At 49.1% G+C, this 17,159-nt stretch overlaps 3 protein-coding genes across 20 annotated transcripts in view; 2 read left to right on the top strand and 1 right to left on the bottom strand.

Moving 5' to 3' along the window:
• The window catches only part of LOC135220025 (CD209 antigen-like protein E), a 677,021-nt gene that overhangs the window by 155,333 nt on the left and 504,529 nt on the right, over positions 1–17,159 (bottom strand). The gene's annotated exons all lie outside the window — the stretch shown is intronic.
• The window catches only part of LOC135220027 (CD209 antigen-like protein E), a 596,816-nt gene that overhangs the window by 120,478 nt on the left and 459,179 nt on the right, over positions 1–17,159 (top strand). The window lies entirely within an intron of this gene.
• LOC135220022 (uncharacterized) overlaps positions 13,513–17,159 on the top strand; it is an 875,986-nt gene continuing 872,339 nt past the window's right edge. For 5 of the 6 annotated variants that reach the window (XM_064257335.1, XM_064257334.1, XM_064257329.1 and 2 more), the window contains exon 1: positions 14,142–14,246. Coding sequence is in view for 1 of the 6 variants with exons in the window: in XM_064257338.1 (XP_064113408.1) it covers positions 13,528–13,696; positions 14,106–14,246 (310 nt within the window). In the remaining 5 variants the exon portion in view is untranslated. Of the gene's footprint in view, positions 13,697–14,105; positions 14,247–17,159 lie in introns of those variants that run through there. The other variant, XM_064257338.1, reaches the window with a different exon arrangement.

Genomic DNA, 17,159 nt, shown 5'->3' with positions numbered 1-17,159 from the left:
TGAGACCGACGATTTCTATGAAGAGAGCGCTGCAATCGCTGGATAACTGGATGCTTACTAAGAAGGAGCTAGTAAGGACAGTTTTTTGCATGCCTCCCCCTAGACTGACCGGCAAGAGAGGGATTTGGTACCAGACTGGGGAGAATATGGGTCTCACTCTCCCTGCTTCAGCTGAAGCTGATTTTTCCAGTCTGGTAGACGCATCCAGGAGACATAGCCTTCACACAGCTAAGATTACTTGGGGCCTTTCTGAGTTGGATCATCTCCTCAAGGGACTTTTTCACAATTCTAGAAGTCTTTAACTTCCTAGATTGGTCCCTTGGGGTGATGTCCAAGAAGGCTCATGCCCCTGAAGGGCTGGAACCGGAGGTACTCCTAGCAATTCTGTCATGTATTGACAAGGCGGTGCAAGACGGCTCAGGGGAAGTTTCTTCCTTGTTTGGAGCAGGTCTCTTGAAGAAGAGATCTGTGTTTAGCGCTTTCTTGACGAAAGCAGTATCACACTCTCAAAGAGCAGCGTTGTTATTCGCCCCTAGGTCTGATTTTCTGTTCCCGTCACAGTTGGTGAAGGATATTTCACGATCGCTGACGGAAAAAGCGACTCAAGATCTTCTCCTGCAATCGTCCAGGAAGAAGAGACCAGTAATGATGGGAGAAAAGAAAGGGACGTCTACTCCTGTTCGGCCCTTTCGAGGCGGCCCTCCAACTAGAGTTACCGCTAAAAGGAAAACGACCGAGAAGAGAGGTCGAGCCTCGTTCCGCCCCTTTAAAAGGGGAAAGTGAAGTGACGCTCCTCCAAACACCAGTAGGTGCCAGGCTCCGGGGATTTGCGGAAGCCTGGACTCGCATCGACGCAGATCCTTGGTCGATGTCGGTTCTTCAGAAGGGATATCTCATTCCTTTCCCTGGACAATCCTCCCTGACGTCAACTCCAAGGGAATTGTCCGCCAATTACAAGGACCCTGTGTTGAAAGATACTCTTCAACAAATGGTGGATCAGATGTGGGACAAGAGAGCTATAGAACTTGTGCTGGATCAAAGCTCCCCGGGGTTTTACAATCGTCTTTTCTTGGTTGCGAAAGCCTCGGGGGGATGGAGACCAGTTCTGGACGTCAGCGCTCTGAACAAGTTTGTTCAAAAACAGAAGTTCTCCATGGAAACCTCTGCTTCAGTCCTGGCGGCTCTTCGCCAAGGGGATTGGATGGTGTCTCTGGATCTCCAGGACGCATATTTTCACGTCCCGATCCATCCTTCGTCGAAGAAGTACCTCCGTTTCATGACGGGGGGAAGGATCTTCCAATTCAGAGCCTTGTGCTTCGGCCTGTCGACGGCGCCTCAGGTTTTCACGAACCTTTTGAAAAAATGTGGCGAGATGGCTTCATCTGAAAGGAATCAGTATATCTCTTTATCTAGACGACTGGCTTATCAGAGCAAAGTCAGAGGAACAGTGTTTGGAGGACCTGAATGTGACACTAAACCTGATAAAGACTTTAGGATTACTCGTGAACCTCGAGAAGTCCCAACTGATCCCCAGCCAGAACTTGGTCTATCTGGGGATTCGGATGGATTCTCGGGGTTTTCGAGTATTTCCTTCTCAAGAGAGACTAGCGAGAGGCTTAGAAAAAGTCTCTCTCTTCCTAAGGAAGGAACGGACTTCGGCGAGGGAATGGTTGAGCCTGTTAGGGACCCTTTCCTCGCTCTCGAACAGTTCTTTCACCTAGGAAGACTTCATCTCCGTCCTCTTCAGTTCTTCCTCAAAGTTCGTGGAACATGAAGACAGGACTACTCTCGGACTTTTTTCCTCCCATTCCAGATCTGATAAAACGTCATCTAGAATGGTGGTTACTCCCACTGAGGGAAAACAAAGTACTTCCCTGGAAATACAGAGCCCAAACCTTGTATTGTTTTCCGACGCGTCGGAAAAAGGTTGGGGAGCAACGTTGGGAAAGAGAGAAGTGTCAGGCACTTGGAATGCTCTTCAAGTGTCCTGGCACATAAACTGCAAAGAACTGCTAGCTGTACACCTAGCTCTAAAGAGCTTCGAACCGTTAGTTTGCAACAAAATAGTTCAAGTAAATGCGGACAATACAACCGCTCTGGCATACATTCGGAAGCAAGGAGGTACTCACTCGTATGCCCTTTACGAACTCACGAGAGAACTGCTGTTGTGGACATCCCAGAGGAACATCTCTCTCTTGACGAGGTTCGTTCAGGGAGTAAAGAACGTACGAGCGGACAGGCTGAGCAGGAGGAACCAGGTCCTTCTACCGAGTGGACCCTCCACTCAGAAGTTTGCCTCAAGCTCTGGTCCCTTTGGGGAACTCCTCATGTCGACCTCTTTGCCACGTTCCTCTCGAGGAGACTGGAAGTCTTCTGTTCAGTAGTAGAAGATCCCAGAGCTCTAGCAGTAGACGCCTTCCTACTAGATTTGGTCTCAGGTAGACGTTTACGCATTTCCCCCATTCAAGATTCTGGGGCAAGTACTCCAGGAAGTTTGTGACTTCAAAGGGGACAAGAATGACCCTGATAGCCCCCTTTTGGCCAGCTCAAGAATGGTTTCCAGAGGTACTGGAGTGGATAGTAGACTTCCCCAGATCCCTTCCACAAAGGAGGGATCTTCTCAGACAACCACACTTCGAGAGGTTTCATCAAAACCTCCCCGCTCTCGCTCTGACTGCCTTTCGACTATCGAAGACTTGTCAGAGCGAGAGGCTTTTCTAGTAAAGCAGCAAGCTCGATCGCTAGAGCCGGAGAACTTCCACTATCCGGGTTATCAATCCAAGTGGAAGTTTTTAGAAGGTGGTGTAAGTCAAAGAAGTTGTCCTCCTCCAGTACCTCTGTAGCAGAAATAGCTGACTTTCTGTTATTTCTGAGGGAAGAGTCGCACCTCTCCGTAGCCACGATAAAGGGCTATAGGAGTATGCTATCGGCCGTCTTTAGGAATAGAGCCTAGATTTGGGAAACAATAAGGATCTGCATGATCTGATTAGGTCATTTGAGACCAAGAAGTCTAGAATGACTTCTCCCCCACTACTGGAATCTAGACGTAGTACTGAAGTTCTTGACTTCAGAGAGATTTGAACCCCTACATTTGGCCTCGTTTCGTGACATAACAAGAAAATGTTTATTCCTTTGTCACTGGCGACGGCAAAAAAGGGTTAGCGAACTGCACGCCCTTAGTGACAAAGTCGGGTTCAAGGTAGATTCAGCCATCTGTTCCTTCAAGGAATTATTCTTAGCGAAGAATGAAAATCCTTCGAACCCCTGGCCGAGAAACTTCGAAATAAAAGGATTATCGGGTCTCGTCGGCAGGGAACCGGAGAGGTCTCTTTGCCCGGTAAGGGCTTTAAAGTTTTACTTAAAGAAGAAGGAACAGTTGGGAGGCTCTAGACAAGGCCTGGTGCTCAGTGAAGGATCCATCAAGACCTATGTCTAAGATTGCATTAGCCTTTTTGTCAGGAACGTAATTATGGACGCTCATAAGGCTTGCACTGGACGATTCTTTTAAAACTTCTGAAGTAAGAGCTCATGAAGTGAGAGCAGTGGCTACGTCTCTCTCTTTTCAGAGAAATATGTCGCTGAAGAATATCTTGGAAGCGACATATTGGAGATGTAATTCTGTGTTTGCGCTCACTATTTGAAGGACGTGCGTGTGACCTATGAAAAATGTTTTTCATTAGGTCCTTTTGTGTCTGCGGGCACAATCCTGGGTACAGGAGCTTACAACAATCCTTAACTTTTTTTTTTTTTTTTTTTTTTTATTTACTACTTAAGTCTAATAGATATGTTCTAGACTTTCTGCTGAACAAGTGCAGTTGCCGCACAAGCCGGCCAGCCAGTCATTCAGTTTTTAGTAAGGAACTCTTGTGATATCTGTATTAGATAAAATTTTTTTTTGAAAAATTATTGTGTGCTTGTGCATTGTGGTTGAGTTACGGTTGTTGCGAAGAGTTGGGGATAACTCTGAGCAATTTTTAATACTAACATGGTGGTTAGGATCAGGTGGTCGGGATTGGTTGTATGCTCCTTAATAAGGTGTGTTGTCATGTAAGCGGATCAGCACCCATTGACAAAGTCCTTTCAGGCTCTGCCGAGTAAGTGGATAAGACCCTTCGGCAGACCCACAAGGAATTCTTGGCCATAGATCACATATCTCGCTAAAGTTTCTTGAGGTGATGCAGACTACGGGGAAAACACCCACGAAGTCTACCACCTATCAGGTAGGAACCAAGGTTTTTATTTTATACCTCAACAGATTGTTTACCTGTCTATTCTAGTAGTAGCTGTCTCTTACCCTCCACCGAAGGGTGCCAATCAGCTATGTATATATCTGACAGGTAAGTGGATTGTATGAAAATGATATTCTTATAATACAATAAAGTTTCATACATACTTACCTGGCAGATATATACGATTAGGGCCCACCCAGCCTCCCCGCAAGGATACAGGTGAAGAGAAAATATATGATAGAAACGGGAAGGGTGGTTCCTAGTCCTGCACCCAGGGCAGGCCGGTAGATCAACCTGACCTACCTGTAGCGAGTGGCCGCGAAATTTGAATTTCTGTCCGAGGACGACGGAGTCTTAGCTATGTATATATCTGCCAGGTAAGTATGTATGAAACTTTATTGTATTATAACAATATCATATTACATCTCCCCCTAACTGGAATCTCGACGTGGTCCTGAGTCTTGTCCTCGGCAAGATTTGAACCTCTGCATTTGGCCTCGTTTCGTGACCTAACGAGAAAATGTTTGTTTCTTTTGTCACTGGCGACGGCTAAGAGAGTTAGTGAACTGCACGCCCTTAGTGATAAAGTGGGATTCAAACTAGATTCAGCCATCTGTTCATTCAAAGATTTAATTTTTGGCGAAGAATGAAAATCCTTCGAATCCCTGGCCGAGAAACTTCGAAGTTAAAGGCTTATCGGGTCTAGTCGGCAGGGAAACTGAGAGGTCTCTTTGCCCAGTAAGGGCTCTAAAGTTTTACATGCAGAGAAAGAAACAGTTGGGAGGTTCTAGACAAGGTCTCTGGTGCTCGGTGAAGGATCCATCAAGACCTATGTCCAAGGATGCTTTAGCCTTTTTTGTCAGGAACGTCATTACCGACGCTCATAAGGCTTGCACGATGACTCTTTGAAACTCCTGAGAGTGAGAGCTCATGAGGTGAGAGCAGTAGCTACGTCTCTTTTCAGAGAATATGTCACCTAAAGAATATCTTGGAAGCGACATATTGGAGGTGTAATTCAGTGTTTGCTTCTCACTATTTAAAGACGTTCGTGTGACCTACGAAAAATGTTTTTTCTTTAGGTCCTTTCGTGTCTGTGGGCACAATCCTGGGTACAGGAGCTAACACCAATCCTTTAATGATGCATAAGTCTAATAGATATGTTCTAGACTTTCTGCTGAGCGGTTTCAGGTGCCGCACGGGCGGCCAGTCACTTTCGTTCAGTAAGGAACTCTTGTGATATCTTTTATTGGATGAGTATCATAAAATTTTTTTTTGGAAAATTATTGTGTGCGTGTGCAATTTGGTTTGAGTTATGGTTGTTGTGAAGAGTTTGGGGATAACTCGGAGCAATTTTTAATACTAACATGGTGGTTAGGATCAGGTGGTCGGGATTGGTTGTGTGCTCCTTCATAAGGTGTGTTGTCATATAAGTGGATCAGCACCCATTGACAAAGTCCTTTCAGGCTCTGCCGAGTAAGTGGATAAGACCCCTTCGGCAGACCCACAAGAACGCTTGGCCATAGATCACATATCTCGCTAAAGTTTCTTGAGGTGATGCAGACTCCTGGGCTACAGCCACAAAGTCTACCACCTATCAGGTAGGAACCAAGGTTTTTTATACCTACAACATATGTTGTTTACCTGTCTATTCCAGAAGTAGCTGTCTCTTACCCTCCACCGAAGGGTGCCAATCAGCTATGTATATATCTGACAGGTAAGTTGATTGTATGAAAATGATATTGTTATAATACAATAAAGTTTCATACATACTTACCTGGCAGATATATACGATTAGGGCCCACCCAGCCTCCCGCAAGGAGACGGTGGAAGAGAAAAAATATGATAGAAAACAGGAATGGTTCCTAGTCCTGCCACCCAGGGCAGGCCGGTAGATCACCTGACCTACCTGTAGCGAGTGGCGCGAAATTTGAATTTCTGTCGGGGACGACAGAGTCTTAGCTATGTATATATCTGCCAGGTAAGTATGTATGAAACTTTATTGTATTATAACAATATCATTTTTCTGTTAAGTATCACTCTCATGAATATCTTCCCTGAGACTAACAGTAAACTTTTGCCCCGATAGTTACCACACTCCCTTTTACTTCCCTTGTTTTTATATATTGGTATCATAATTGCCTTTTTCCAATCATTTGGTACCACCTCTGTTCTCTAAACTATGCTAAAAACAACTCTTAGGGCCTCTATCATCCTTCGTCCTCCAGCTTTCAGCATCTCTGTGGTTATCCCGCACACACCAGCAGTTTTTCCATTTTTTACAAATTTTAAGGCATCTTTCACCTCTTGTGCACTAATATCCTGTTCTTGTACCTCCAGCGCCTCGTTTAAGTCAGCAATGCACTCGTCCCTGTTATATAGGATTTATTATATAGGATTAAAAAGGATATTCGAGTTTCTAAATTTATATTGATGTCCCCTTCAATTTAATTAGATTTCACACCAGATTTCTGGTGAAATTAGGAACGAAAGCTTTGGTGTAAAACAACGACCATGGTTGAGAATTGATTTGAAACTTTAGTTGTTCCGATACGTAATACAAACCCTTGGTCCTTTAACAGTAGGAAGGTAACTAGCGGCAGCTGGGACAGTCGTAAGCTTCGAACAAGGGGAGAACGGTAGTTAACTGCTTGTCCGATTGTGCACGCGCCCGAGAGGTGAAGAACCACTTTTGCTTTCGGCCGCGGGTGTGAAGGACGTGTTCGTCATCGCTCTCTGCCCGCTTCATCGTCGTATGCTTTGTTTATATTGTGTTTTCTACTAATGGTTTGTTTGACTTGAAAATGAAACTCTTAAGTACACTGTTTTCATTTTCATTACTTAATTATGAGCCAACATGGAGCTATCGCCGTAGATGCGGCGATTTTCGCTCTTTTCATGAAATTGATACCCTTGATTTATGTCTCAGTGCCGAGGGCGGGCGCGCTCGCGCCGAGTCAATTGATCTTTCCCCCTTTAAGTTCTATGAAGTGAATCGCAAGTGCAGTATTCTGTTTCATTTTCATATTACTTTTCACTGCTGTGCGGGGGTAGAGGAAGCAAAGGTCTGCCAGGAAGTCGTCGGAAAGCTCTCCCGCGACTCCCTTGGTATCCGATTCTTCGTCTTCTTTCCTGCCCCCCGCTCAGCTTCCTCGTTGTTTTTTATATTTGGGGTCTTCCTTGCGTTCGGGGTGGGGCATGTCTCCCCCCCGTGCGTGAGGGAACCCCTCTTAATAATCTGTCTGTGCTACCGCAGGTGCTACATCCGTGGGAGACGACCTTGGACAGGTATGGACCACTGCAGCTGCAGGGCGTGCCTAGCATCCACGATCTTGCTGCAGCGTCTAGCGAGGTCTGGGGCGGTGACCTTGGAGCGGTCTCCACTACAACCTCCACGGCCGCTTATGCTGCTTCCCCCCGCTGGTCTACACTCCCCATGCTGTGTCGGTGACACCGTCTGCCGCTACTAGGGCCGGTCGCCGCCGTACCGAGGGGGGTTATGCCGCCGCCGCCTGTGTTTTCTTCGTGTTGCCTGCCCCAGACTTCCGCTGTTCCAGCAGCTCGCCCCTGGACCGGCCGCCAGTACCCCGGTTCCCGCTGGCTGCCGACGATTCTACGAGGCGATGGCTGGGCCTGCCGTACCTGCCGCTGATGTGGTTCCCACTACTGGCTTGGCTGTCCCTTCTGTGTTTACCGCTGCCGCTGTTCCTGTCGCTCCTGTTTCCTGCGCCTGTCCATGCTGGTCCTGCCCATGGTGTGTCTTCCCCAGTCCCAGGTCCCGGACAGGTGCAGTCGGGCCGTGTTGCTTCGGCAATAGCCCCGACTCCGGCCTGGATGGAGGACCTGCCGACTGTCCTGCGTGAGCTGACGAAGAAGAGGAAGGTGTCATCTTCGTCTTTATTGTCTGCTGCTGCCTCTTCCCCTTCGACTTCTAAGGCCCTTAAGCCGAAGAAGAGAAGGCTGCCTCCCCCCCTAAGAAGTCTCCTTCGGGAACTTCTAAGGGGCCGTCCCCCCGGCCACCGGGGTGGGACGGGCGGTCCTTCTGCTGGCCCTCCTGCTCCTTCGGGAGCGGGGCCCGTCTCCCCTTCCGTAAGGAAGAGATAGACGGGGACCAGAGGAGTATCGGTTAGCACTGGTACTTCCTCGCCTGGTGCTAGGGGCGATGCCACTACGCCAGGTTCCGGCTTGGTCTCACGTTCGCGGGAGATCCCGAGTGTATGCTCTCCCTCGGGAGACCGTGCAGCCAAAGGTTCGGCGCCAGAGTTCGCTCGGCGCCAAGACCGCGGCACGGAGCAGAAGGCTGGTGAGAGCCGCTCAGGTGACTCTCGCCAGGCCAGCGGCCGCTCTCGCAGCGACCAGCTGGTAACACAGGTTTTCCCCGTAAGAAGACTCCTTCGGGAACTTCTAAGGGCTCGTTCCACGCCTTGGGACGGGGGGTTTCTTCTGCCGGTCCTCCTGCCTTTCGGGAACAGGGCCCGTCTCCCCTTCCACAAGGAAGAAGAAGACGGGGACCAGAGGCGTACCGACTACCACCGGTACTTCCTCGCCTGGTGTTTGCAGCGCTGCCGCTACGCCAGGTTCCGGCTCGGTCTCTCGTTCTCGAGAAGTTCCGAGTATACGATCTCTCGCGGGAGAGCGTATAGCCAAAATTTTGGCGCCAGAGTTTGCTCGGCGCCAGGACCGCGCACGGAGCAGAAAGCTGGTGAGAGCCGCTTCAATGTGACTCTCGCCAGGCCAGCGGGCCGCTCTCACAGCGACCAGGCTGGTAACCCATGGTAGACGTGACGGATCTCTGACCAGCCACGGGCTGAGGCTGGGAATAGGTCCCCCCGACCATCGGTACCAGCCTTGGCTGGTACCAGCGGTTTGACGCGCCGTGAGAACGCTCACCGGTCTCACCGCGAAAGCGAGCTCTGCAAATCACCTGACCGCCGCTCCCACAGGGACCGCGCGGATAGGGCGACCAGCAGCAGCTCGTCTGACGCACCGGGGAACCAGGGGTCAAACGTGCTTCCAGTCGAGGCCGCGGGTTGGTGATCGGTCTGCAGACCCCCCACGCACGCTGGGTCCTTGCCAGCGGGCCCCGGGGGGGAGGGGGGGAGCGCTCAGGTCTGGTAGGAGTGGATCGTGAGAGGTGGGCGCCGCTCACGATCCCGTCACGGACGCCGGCACGTAGCCAGGTATGGTCTTAGGTACCAGCCCAGGACGTACCGGCGCATAAGTGATTGGAGGCAAACCCCACCGTCAGGGATATTGATTGCTGGTCCGTTCTTCTGAAGGAGGAGGGTCTTGGGAGCTGCTCTTGTTGGAGGGACTGGACGGTCCTACTCCTCAAGACGCTGTAATTCCGAGATTCAGAGTAACTTTGCCCAGGTTATTGCACTGATTCGTCAGCACAACGACCTGGGGAAAGGATCGCCGCTCCACGGCTCAAGTCGTTCTCGAGCCCGAGTAGGGAACCAGACTGACGGTGGGCTTGCAGCGATAAGAGCTTCTCGACTCGGTTCTGAACCAGGAGAGCCTCTCGTCTCCGGACGAGAAGGCTCGCTCAGGTCTAGCCGGTCGGGCAAGCTACTTCCCCTCCTCTGCTGCGACAGCGGCGTTTTTTCGGAGTATTGCAGCTCTTCTCCCCCCCCCCCCCCCCCCCCCCCACCCCCCCCCCCCCCCCCCCCCATACCGTCCTCCTGGGAGGTTTCGATCTCGACGAGGACTGGGAATGAGTCAGAGGACGGTTTTGGCTCTCCTGTCAGGTGTCGATCAGCCCCACCCAGACGAAGTTCACAGTGGTGGCAGAGGCTTACCTACAGCACGAGTTCGTAACCCTTCTCGGGGGGAGGGGGGTGGGAGGAAGGCCATCACCGCGAGGTGATGGCTGCTCCTACTCACGTCTCCAAATGCTAGTGCCGCTGGAAGGGCGAGCAATATCCTTTTCCTTCCCCATTCCCTCTCTCCTTACGGCTATGAGGGAAAGGGGTAGGATCCTACAGACTTCTCTGTAGGATCCCACGATTGGGGACTGCGCTACCGGGGGGACCTTCGGTCCTACCTGACGTTAACCCGGTCGTGTGGAGGAGGGACCCTGCACCATCTCCGATTTCTACGGGAATCGAGAGGACAACCAACTGATATTCGTTTAACGAATCCGGTGGGGGTTTCGCTGGGCGCTTAGAATTCTGCAGAATTTCTAGCACACATGGCGAGACCACTGTCCAAGGGAGTTAGACGAGTATTCCCGATAATTGTTACCACGATAATCGGGGATCTCGCCGAATGCTCGAATTCCTGGATTTCTTAGTGTTGGAAGAAGACTGTCGCCGAAGGAAGATATCTCACAGTGGCGGCCAGCCCTGGATTAGAGAGAACGGACGGGAATATCCAGTTTGGCTTGAATTTTCGTCTTCATTATTCTGTGCACCATTGAAGCTTTCCTTCGGGGAAGACTTCTCCTTCTCTCTCTTTCTTAGAGATCGAAGGCGGTCGATCTCCAATCCTTATTTTGTTTTCTGAAGGGAAAGAATTTAGGATGGAGATCGTTTGTTCAGAATCCTACAAAATATACTACGTATATTAACCTCGCGACATGATTCTGCTAAGCAGTTGAATGGTCCGAGGGGTAGGCGCATATCCTGGTTACTCTAACGGATTGCGACGTAGACGAGAATTATTCTAAGTTGAAACTGCACTCGGGGTTGCCTGCAACCTCCCTGGAGTTTCCAGTTTCAATTTTATATACTTATGGTGTTGTCACAACAACACCATTTAAGCTTTTATATTTACCGAAATTCGTTTCGCATAAATATAATTGCTCGAGCATATCTTTTTATGCTCGGTGGTTCTAGCCGAACGCATTCCTTCATGGAAAAGGATTACCTGGCAACTCAGGATGACGAGTCAGCGACAACTACTGTGTATTGAACTGCCCGAGGCAGCTCAGTGCCAGCTGCCGCCTCGAGATGAACGGTCGGTTGTCTTTCTCCCCTGCTTTGATTGACTACCAACCGTATCTCTGCCCAACAATCACGGACTTAGGTCTCTGATTAGCGGGGATTCTCGCATACATGAATGACCTTCTACTGCTGTGACACTAGTATTCATCGTCTTTGGTATTGCGAGAATTTAAAACAGAGATATCTCTTCAACTCTCATCTTTCTGTTTACCGCACAGTAACAGAATTCTGTAATAGTCTCTTGCTGCATCGTATCACGATAATGCGAATGATTTTTGCGGAATCTGAGTTTGTCCTCAAAATATCTCGTATTCGGAGGTGTGCAATTGTTCATTGTCCACCCCGGATTAGCAGATGTATTGAAAGACATCGCCTACTCCCACACCTGCCAGCTCTACTTCCAAACATTCAGCCCATGAGAAGCAGTTCTTCAGGCGGCTCTCCCCTGTGTTTTCATTACTGAAGAACGCCCCGCTTTCATTGCAACTACGACTTCTCACCGGACAGCAATGAAATGGCGGTTAGCGTTTTCAGTCATTTGTAAGCACAGGTTCAGAATCTTGAGATTCCTTCTCTCAATTCAGCTGGAAGACGTAGGTTGCATTCATTGCCTACCTTTGTCTTCAACATCACATAGTGTTGTTTCTCCTTAGCTGAGATTCAACGTCTATGAGAGTATCTTGCCATCAAGGACCTCGGTCTTTTGAAGGCAATTGACTTTCGCCTTTTGAGCTTATGCATTAAGAGAATCATCACCGCGCCGTCCGGCATCGGTGACTAACAAATATATTATTTGTTTGGTCTCTCAGCATAACCCTTTAAAGGGCGAAGGTCACGTGACTTTCCCGGATGCTTGGACAACTTGCCTCACTACCGATTCCGAACCAGTCAGTCGGCAGCTGTCAGAGCGCTCGAGTCAGTTACGAACTACGCTGTGGACTTAGTTCGGTTGTTCCAGAGCAATCATTACTTTGTCTTAATAGCTTGTCAGTATGAGTACTGTACATAACCAAAGTCGAGAAGAGGGATAGGTCATACGACTATTCCCTTCTTTTCGTCTTAGGTAACTGCATGACTTTTCTTGCGAAGTCAAGCATAAGGGGATGGTGATTTGTGACGCTCGATTTCATACCGATCTTCGTAGCGAAGACTCAGAACCCGTCGGTCACTGACGATTGGTTCGAGTCCTTCACAATACCCTCCCTAATGGACTTCACCGCCTCCGATACGAAGGCTATGCTGCTTTGTCCTGTGAAGGCGCGACGGAGCTGTCTGAAGAAACTCGACACCCAGGATGAGTGTGGACGCCTCTTCATCATTCTCTCGCATTCCGCAAGAACTTCTCCGTGGCGCAGGTAGTGAAGGCAGGGGCCTGGTCCAACCGGACCGCATGCACCTCCTTCTACCTTCGGGATATTGCCCACAGGTCCTTGGATCTTTTTTCCTTGGGAAAACCGTGGTGGTTGCTCAACACGTTGTTAGTTAACCCAGACCCTCGCAGGCTGAACAGCATCGAGTCCTGGTGTGACCGTAAGAATGGATGAGTGAATGAGAGTGACTGGCTCCTCTTCCCATCTTTTTCTCCCCTCTACCTCTGGGTAGAGGGACACGGTCGTCACCCTGCTGGGTAAGGACGAGATGCAGGTAAGCTACTCAATAGAGCACCATCCTATCCCTTTCAGTAGGGATAGGAGTAAATATCCACCACTTCCTCCAACAAGGGGGAGGAAGTGGATGCCATCTTGAGACAAACCCATCATTTTATGATTGTCTCTTGCAAACAGGAACAAGTTCTGCTTGCTGGTACGAAGAGATACGCTTGCCTCTCTCTTAGTACTTGGCCCAGAGGTCTGACCATTGATCCTGCGGTGCACACCCCGATCAATCGGACAGAGGTTTGGATCCCTCCCTTGCTCTTACGACCAGGGAGGCACTCCAGGGTTGGACGAACACCAGTCTGTTCACCAAAAAGACTCAGATTCCTCCCACCAATAAGTGAGTCTTCCTATTGTTAAAGGACCGAGGGTTTGTATTACGTATCGGAACAAATGACAATTTGTCGAAAATTGCATTTTTCCTAACTATACAAACCTGAGGTCCTTTACATATAGTCCCACCTCATGCCACCCCTCACTCTGCAACTTTTTGCATGGGCCTAAAGCAAAAGTGATTCTTCACCTCTCGGGCACGCGGGCGCACGCACGATCGGACAAGCAGTTAACTACCGTTCTCCCCTTGTTCGAAGCTTACGACCGTCCCAGCTGCCGCTAGTTACCTTCCTATTGTTAAAGGACCTCAGGTTTGTATAGTTAGGAAAAATGCAATTTTCGACAAATTGTCATATCATCTGTAAGATGAAGAGTAAGATTAACGTTCTTTGTTTCAAACTTCCAGCTTGCACACCTCTTCAAAAGTGTAGCAGTAATGGAGGACAATGTTTCAACAAGAATAGTAACTTCCAATGCAACGCTACCGTCTACCATGAAGGCTACAGTGAGTCGTACTGTGGTTGCTGCATTCCCGGTAAGTGACTTTCCACACGAAAAAATGGCTAGACCTCCTCTTCATTCTGGGTGCTGTTCTCTGGTAATATGGACATTTCTTGCCATTATTTACCTCATAGGAGGGTAGTGCCACACACACTGCACTGTAAGCATTACCCCTTTCTTTCTTTCTTTCTTTCTTTCTTTCTTTCTTTCTTTCTTTCTTTCTTTCTTTCTTTCTATGCCTCCATGTTTATTCTCTTTCTTTCATCATACTTTCCACCCTCTCCTAATAATTGTTTCATAGTGCAACTTCGACGTTTTCCTCCTGTTACGCCTTAAAACCCCCTTTGCTCTCAGTTTTCATAAGTGCTGAATGACCTCATTTGATGAGCTAAGCATTTACTACTGTGTCTGCAGAGTGTTTTCACCACTACTGGTCATTTCAGATGTTACTGTCTGCATTGAAAAGCCCCAGTGTGATGCTGCTAATGGCACGTGCATGAAACCCGACGCCTGGAGTACTTGTAATGGTGCAATTGACAGCTCTGCCTGCTATGGCACAAACTGCTCTTGTTGCAAGCCAGGAGGTAAGTTGGAGAGCCTTTAAGTAGACGAAGGATAAGGTTATATGTAGAGAACACCTAAAAGAGGGTACACAGGTATACATTTGTGTAAGTATTCAATTTATAGGTGCTCCTTTGGTGGAATTCTACACTTCGGGTATCACCTGCCTGTTGGTCTATTTACATGTCTATTCAAAAATCTGATTGTTATAAAAAAGTTTTAATTTACACTTCCTTGTATAGATTAAGTAATTGAATATTCTAATTTTAAAAAGATCTCTATTTTATCACATTTAAGCAGAGGATTTTGAACTTTGCAAATACTTTCAAGAATAAACATTTTTGTACATGAACTTTCCTGTCAGATATATACTTAGCTTACGTCTCTGACGTCACGACAGAATTCAAAACTCGCGGCAAACGCGACAGGTAGGTCAGGTGATCTACCCTACCCGCCGCTGGGTGGGGGTTGTATGAACCAATCCACCTTTCCAGTCATATTTTTTCTGTCGCCGATGTCGACTACATCTGTTGTTTCGATACTCGATTTTGGATTCTTACTCGTTTTCGCCCTGGATTGTTTCATCGGACTTTTGGTGAAGTACCTGCTCTTTGGCTTGGCATTTGCGATTTGTGGACCGTTTTTTTTATTATTCTTTAGATTGTTCTTGGGATTTCATTATGTCTGATTTAGAGATTAAGAAATCAACTATGTTCAGAGTTTGTTCTGTTAGCGATTGTGAGGTGAGGCTACCGAAAGCTGCGGTAGACCCTCACACAGTATGCATGAAGTGTAGGGGGAATGACTGCTCATTTATTAACCCTTGTAGAGAATGTGGTAATTTGAATGAAGAAGAATGGAAGGCGCTTTCGTCTTATTTAAGAAAGCTTGAAAAAGACAAGGTTAGGAAAGCTTCATCTAGGAGTTCTAGTAGGTCTCGCGCTAGCGAGTTTGAAGTCGATAACCCTGTTGTAGACGTAGCTCCTTTACCAGTTTCAGCCCCTGCTCCCTGCATCGAACCCGAAGATGCGCCTTCGGAAGTGGACAATATGAGAGCCACTATTCGCAGCATGGAGTTGAAGATTAAAGCGCTAGAAGGTAAGAGTGATAGTGATATGTGCAGTGATCCCAGTGCAGTGGAGGGTGCGTCTGATCGGCTCCCTAATGCTTCTAGGCCTAGACCTCTTCCAGACTCCCAGACCCAGTGGAGGAGGAAAGTCGAAAGCCGCAGGAAGGTTAGGGAGAATCCCCACCGGTCAGGCGTCCCCTCGGTAGCGCCTGATGTTCGCTCCCAGGCTACCTTGGATAGCGCCAAGAGAGAAGTCTTACGGCAATGCTTCTCGTCTTCACCTTCGCCTTCGCCTAAGCGTGGTTGAAGCTCCTCGGAAGCTTCTCGGCCGTCGAAGAGAGCCTAGCAGGCTTCTTCCGCTCTTCCCTCCAGCCCTGAAGTTTTTTAGGAAGATCTTGGATTGGAAGTGAAGAAACCGAGGATTTCGTTGGAGTTTCGTTCTCCTAGTAAGGATCGAGCTGCTTCTCCCGTTAAGGACTTTGGGAAATCTCCTGTGCGTATTTTGGCTAGTCTGCAGGCGCAGATTACGGCTCTGGCTGACTCCTTGACTGTGACTTCTTGTCGTAGGAAGGACGTATCGCTCCCGGTAAAGAAGTCCAGGCGCTCTTCTCCAGGTTTACGCTATTCGTCAGTAACCGCCCTCTCTCCAGGATTGGATCGTAATACGAGGCGCTCTTCAACGGACAGGCGCTCTCCTGCGGGCATCATTTCTCAGTTGGACGAGGGGCAGGCTTCCCGTAGACGATCCTCCGCCGACAGGCGCTTGTCTCGAGACAGGATCTCTCCCTTTGGCAGACGCCAGGAGCCTGGTAGGCGTTTTTCTCCTGGTAGCCGCTCTCCTTCAAACTTCCACTCTCCTGTGACCAGGCGCCCTTCGACAGACAGGCGCTGTTCGCCTAACAGGCGCTGTTCGCCTAACAGGCGCTCTTCTCCCGACTTCCGCCCTTCGCTTAGGCAGGCGCCAGAGCCTGGTAGACGCAGACTTCCCGCCTACGCGCTTCTCCGCCAGGCGCTCTTCTCCTGATTTTCACTCTCCTCGAGTTAGGCGCCGAGAGTCTGTCAGACGCCGAGAGTCTGTCAGACGCCTTTCACCTGGTAGGCGCTCGTCGCCAGAGATTCGCTCTTCTCTCAGCAGGCGCCAAGAGCCTGATAGGCGCTTCTCGCATGGCAGGCGCTCTTCGCCAGGCAGCCGCTCTCCTTTAGACAGGCGCTATGAGCCTGATAGACGCATTTCGCCTAGTAGGTGCTCTTCGCCTGATTTTCGCCCTGCGTTCGTTAGGCGCCAAGAGCCTAAGGAACGCCCTCATCCGGACAAGAAGAATTTTGCAAGTAGACGTTCAACGGAAATTTTGACTTCTCCTGTTAGGTGTCAGTCGTCTTACAGACGTTCTTCCAAAGATGGACACTCTGCTGAGGACAAGACTGCCTATCCTCGTAAGGATCGTGAAGGATCTTCAGCTGAAGAAGAACAGGATCCCTCGGAAGAAGAAATCCCTTAAGATTCCTCTGGTTCCTCTTACAAGCGCTAAACGGACCTGTTGCTTCAGGAATTCGGAGACGCCCTTTCTCCTGTCGCCCCTCCTTTGCCTCTCTCGCCCCTCCTTTGCCTCTCTCGCTTTTTTCGACCTCGAAAACTTCGAAGGTTTCATCCTGTGTTAGGATGAAACCTGCAATCTCTATGAAGAAGCCGCTTAGAGGTTTTGGCGAGTGGCTTCTTTCGAAGGAAGAGAAAGGGAAGACGGTGTTCTCTTTCCCTCCTTCTAAGCTTACTGGAAAGCTAGGGTTCTGGTATGAATCTGGAGAACCCTTGGGCCTTGTTCTTCCCTCATCGGCAGACTCGGACTTCTCTTCACTGGTGGACTCCTCT

Source organism: Macrobrachium nipponense, chromosome 1, assembly GCF_015104395.2.
Source record: "Macrobrachium nipponense isolate FS-2020 chromosome 1, ASM1510439v2, whole genome shotgun sequence".
Taxonomy (NCBI): domain Eukaryota; kingdom Metazoa; phylum Arthropoda; class Malacostraca; order Decapoda; family Palaemonidae; genus Macrobrachium; species Macrobrachium nipponense.
This window is presented reverse-complemented; position numbering and strand designations above follow the sequence as displayed.